This window comes from Siphateles boraxobius, unplaced genomic scaffold (assembly GCF_051911475.1).
Source record: "Siphateles boraxobius isolate OS27281-9 unplaced genomic scaffold, OSU_SipBor_1 293, whole genome shotgun sequence".
Lineage (NCBI taxonomy): Eukaryota > Metazoa > Chordata > Actinopteri > Cypriniformes > Leuciscidae > Siphateles > Siphateles boraxobius.
This window is the reverse complement of record NW_027508912.1, coordinates 95,001-100,000: the sequence shown is the minus strand read 5'-3', so window position 1 is coordinate 100,000 and position 5,000 is coordinate 95,001. Positions and strand designations below refer to the sequence as shown.

Below are 5,000 nucleotides of genomic sequence, written 5' to 3'. Positions count from 1 at the left end.
TTTAGAGTCATCAAAGTGAACACAGATTTAGAGTCATCGAACACGAACGAACACAGATTTAGAGTCATCAAAGTGAACACAGATTTAGAGTCATCGAACACGAACGAACACAGATTTAGAGTCATCAAAGTGAACACAGATTTAGAGTCATCGAACACGAGCGTACACAGATTTAGAGTCATCAAAGTGAACACAGATTTAGAGTCATCGAACACGAATGAACACAGATTTAGAGTCATCAAAGTGAACACAGATTTAGAGTCATCGAACACGAACGAACACAGATTTAGAGTCATCAAAGTGAACACAGATTTAGAGTCATCGAACACGAACGAACACAGATTTAGAGTCATCAAAGTGAACACAGATTTAGAGTCATCGAACACGAATGAACACAGATTTAGAGTCATCAAAGTGAACACAGATTTAGAGTCATCGAACACGAATGAACACAGATTTAGAGTCATCAAAGTGAACACAGATTTAGAGTCATCGAACACGAACGAACACAGATTTAGAGTCATCAAAGTGAACACAGATTTAGAGTCATCGAACACGAACGAACACAGATTTAGAGTCATCAAAGTGAACACAGATTTAGAGTCATCGAACACGAGCGTACACAGATTTAGAGTCATCAAAGTGAACACAGATTTAGAGTCATCGAACACGAACGAACACAGATTTAGAGTCATCAAAGTGAACACAGATTTAGAGTCATCGAACACGAGCGTACACAGATTTAGAGTCATCAAAGTGAACACAGATTTAGAGTCATCGAACACGAATGAACACAGATTTAGAGTCATCAAAGTGAACACAGATTTAGAGTCATCGAACACGAACGAACGAAGATTTAGAGTCATCAAAGTGAACACAGATTTAGAGTCATCGAACACGAGCGTACACAGATTTAGAGTCATCAAAGTGAACACAGATTTAGAGTCGTCGAACACGAATGAATACAGATTTAGAGTCATCAAAGTGAACACAGATTTAGAGTCGTCGAACACGAATGAACACAGATTTAGAGTCATCAAAGTGAACACAGATTTAGAGTCATCGAACACGAATGAACACAGATTTAGAGTCATCAAAGTGAACACAGATTTAGAGTCATCGAACACGAACGAACACAGATTTAGAGTCATCGAACACGAACGAACACAGATTTAGAGTCATCGAACACGAACGAACACAGATTTAGAGTCATCGAACACGAGCGAACACATATTTAGAGTCATTGAACATGAATGAACACAGATTTAGAGTCATCGAACACGAGCGAACACAGATTTAGAGTCATCGAACATGAATGAACACAGATTTAGAGTCTTCGAACACGAGCCAACACAGATTTAGAGTCATCGAACACGAACGAACACAGATTTAGAGTCATCAAAGTGAACACAGATTTAGAGTCATCGAACACGAATGAACACAGATTTAGAGTCATCGAACACGAACGAACACAGATTTAGAGTCATCGAACACGAGCGAACACAGATTTAGAGTCATTGAACATGAATGAACACAGATTTAGAGTCATCGAACACGAGCGAACACAGATTTAGAGTCATCGAACACGAACGAACACAGATTTAGAGTCTTCGAACACGAGCGAACACAGATTTAGAGTCATCAAAGTGAACACAGATTTAGAGTCATCGAACACGAACGAACACAGATTTAGAGTCATCGAACACAAACGAACACAGATTTAGAGTCATCGAACACGAACGAACACAGATCTGTGAGTGTGATGCCTGTCTGTCGTTGTTCTCTCTCCAGACGGGTTCAAGGAGGTCAGTCTGTCGGTTCAGTGTGAGGATATGTTGGTGCGAACGAGTCTGAAGGACCGAAGCTCTGTGTTTGTGGGACCGTTTTCCTGCAGTGGGGATCTGGAGGCTCATTGGTGCAGACACAGCGGAAGCTCCGCCCCCGACTCACCTGGACCCCCGAGAGTGCTGATTGACATGAAGGGAGGACTACTGCAGGTAACAGGACACATGCTTCTGTTTGCATGCCCTCTCACTCTCCACACGTGTGTGTCCTGCATGCCGTTCTATTGAACACATGTGCTCGTCTCCGTAAACTCTGAGTGTGGCCGCTGAACACACAGAAATCCCCTAATGTTCCTGTTCACTGTTAGTCAGAGACACACAGAATCATTCTGAGTCAGAGATTCCAGCAGATTCAGGCCAAGCACTCACACTCTCACACACACACTTACTCACACACACACACACACACACACACACACACACTTAGCTATCTAACTGGAGACATTGCATAGAGTAGTATTGTTTTTATATACAGCTAGTTATAAATTCTGTTACCTAACCCTAACCCATCACAGAAAACTTTCTGTATTTTTACTTTCTCTCTGTCATCTATCTCTGTCTGTCTGTCACATTTCTGTCTGTCTGTCATCTCTCTGTCTGTCTGTCATCTCTCTGTCTGTCTGTCTTTCATCTGTCTGTCTGTCTGTCATATGTCTGTCTGTCATCTGTCTGTCTGTCTGTCATATGTCTGTCTGTCACAGGTGTTTTGGGGGCAGCAGCAGTTTAACTGTTTGTCTGAGATTCAAGAGGAGCTGCAGAACTACTGGAGTCAGATTAGCAGAACGGAGGAGGAGTCTAGTGATAAGCCCCTCCTCTCTTCACCCCCGCCCACCCCTCGTCCTGCCCAATCAGAACACTCGTCTGATGACCTGCGCACAGGCCTCTTCCAGTACATACAGGACTCAGGTATCACACACACACACACACACACATTACAGATTCATAAACTTTCATAAGTGTGTTTGATGACATCTTTCTGGCTGTCTCTCAGCGTGCCAGAAGCTGCCGTCGTCTCATGAGGTGGTGTTCTGGAGGGAGACGGAGGAGTCTTCAGGCGTGATGCTGTGGCGATATCCTGAACCACGCGTGATCACGTTCCTCAGAATCACACCTGTTCCCTTCAACACCACCGACGACCCGGACATCAGCACGGCCGATCTCGGAGACGTACTGCAGGTGAACGCTGCATTAGTCCTGCATTAGTGCTGCATTAGTCCTGCATCAATCCTGCATTAGTCCTGCATTAGTCCTGCATTAGTGCTGCATTAGTCCTGCATTAGTCCTGCATTAGTGCTGCATTAGTGCTGCATTAGTGCTGCATTAGTGCTGCATTAGTGCTGCATTAGTGCTGCATTAGTCCTGCATTAGTGCTGCATTAGTGCTGCATTAGTGCTGCATTAGTGCTGCATTAGTCCTGCATCAATCCTGCATTAGTCCTGCATTAGTCCTGCATTAGTGCTGCATTAGTCCTGCATTAGTCCTGCATTAGTGCTGCATTAGTCCTGCATTAGTCCTGCATTAGTGCTGCATTAGTCCTGCATTAGTCCTGCATTAGTCCTGCATTAGTGCTGCATTAGTCCTGCATTAGTCCTGCATTAGTGCTGCATTAGTCCTGCATTAGTCCTGCATTAGTGCTGCATTAGTCCTGCATTAGTCCTGCATTAGTCCTGCATTAGTCCTGCATCAATCCTGCATTAGTCCTGCATTAGTGCTGCATTAGTGCTGCATTAGTGCTGCATTAGTGCTGCATTAGTCCTGCATTAGTCCTGCATTAGTGCTGCATTAGTCCTGCATTAGTCCTGCATTAGTCCTGCATCAATCCTGCATTAGTCCTGCATTAGTGCTGCATTAGTGCTGCATTAGTCCTGCATTAGTCCTGCATTAGTGCTGCATTAGTGCTGCATTAGTGCTGCATTAGTCCTGCATTAGTCCTGCATTAGTGCTGCATTAGTGCTGCATTAGTGCTGCATTAGTGCTGCATTAGTCCTGCATTAGTGCTGCATTAGTGCTGCATTAGTCCTGCATTAGTCCTGCATTAGTCCTGCATCAATCCTGCATTAGTCCTGCATTAGTCCTGCATTAGTCCTGCATTAGTGCTGCATTAGTCCTGCATTAGTCCTGCATTAGTGCTGCATTAGTCCTGCATTAGTCCTGCATTAGTGCTGCATTAGTCCTGCATCAATCCTGCATTAGTCCTGCATTAGTCCTGCATTAGTCCTGCATTAGTCCTGCATTAGTGCTGCATTAGTGTGCCCCAAACACAACACATACACACACAACCAACTCATGATTCATATTTAATTATTTTCAGCTCAGAATTATACTTTTTCCATTTATTGCAGCTTCAAAAAGGCTCATTTAATTGATCCTGTGAATTGATATCTGCTGTTTTACAAGAAACGCAGTGACTGTCGCCATTTTATTAAGAGGAACAGATTTCACACCAGAGTCAGACAGACAGACTGAAGAAGAAGAAGAAGTTTTATTTATATAGCGCCTTTCCAAAGCTCAAGGTCGCTTTACATGGTACCTTTATAATACATTTAACACTGACGCACAACTTTACAATCACAAAGGGCACATATAATCACATTTAGGCGAAGTACATGTTAAACAGATATGTTTTTAACTGTGTCTTGAAAGCAGTCACTGATGAGATATTTCGAAGTGAAAGGGGCAGTGAATTCCATAATGTTGGCGCATTAACACTGAATGACCTTCCACCTACTGTAGATAATCGAAAACGAGGGATGGACAGTAAACCAAGTTCAGTTGATCTGAGAGAGCGTGCAGGACGGTAGGTGAAAAGTAGATCAGACAAATATGGGAGGGCAAGACCGTTTAATGCCTTATATGTTAAAAGCAATACCTTAAAGTGGATACGTGATGAAACAGGTAACCAGTGAAGGTCATGAAGCACCGGAGTAATGTGAGCAGAACGCCTGGTGGAGGTGAGAACTCTTAGGTGAGGTGAGACTGAGAGATAGACAGTGTTATTTCTGTTCTCTTTCACTCTTTTGTCCAGTGTCAGTCATTCATGACACACTGAAAGTCTCTCAGTTTGTGTTTTTGCTCAGTTTTATGCTTACAAATGCTGTATTTATGTTTGAAGAGCATTTGTGACCTGAAGAGATGAAAACACACCAGGTTCCTCGT

General features: G+C 43.2%; 1 protein-coding gene across 1 annotated transcript in view; it reads left to right on the top strand.

Moving 5' to 3' along the window:
* Window positions 1-5,000, top strand: part of vps13b (vacuolar protein sorting 13 homolog B) — a 220,879-nt gene that overhangs the window by 184,582 nt on the left and 31,297 nt on the right. Inside the window, exons 34-36 of the mRNA XM_077246996.1 lie at window positions 1,792-1,997; window positions 2,546-2,750; window positions 2,836-3,020. Coding sequence (XP_077103111.1) covers window positions 1,792-1,997; window positions 2,546-2,750; window positions 2,836-3,020 — 596 coding nt within the window. The remainder of the gene's footprint in view (window positions 1-1,791; window positions 1,998-2,545; window positions 2,751-2,835; window positions 3,021-5,000) is intronic.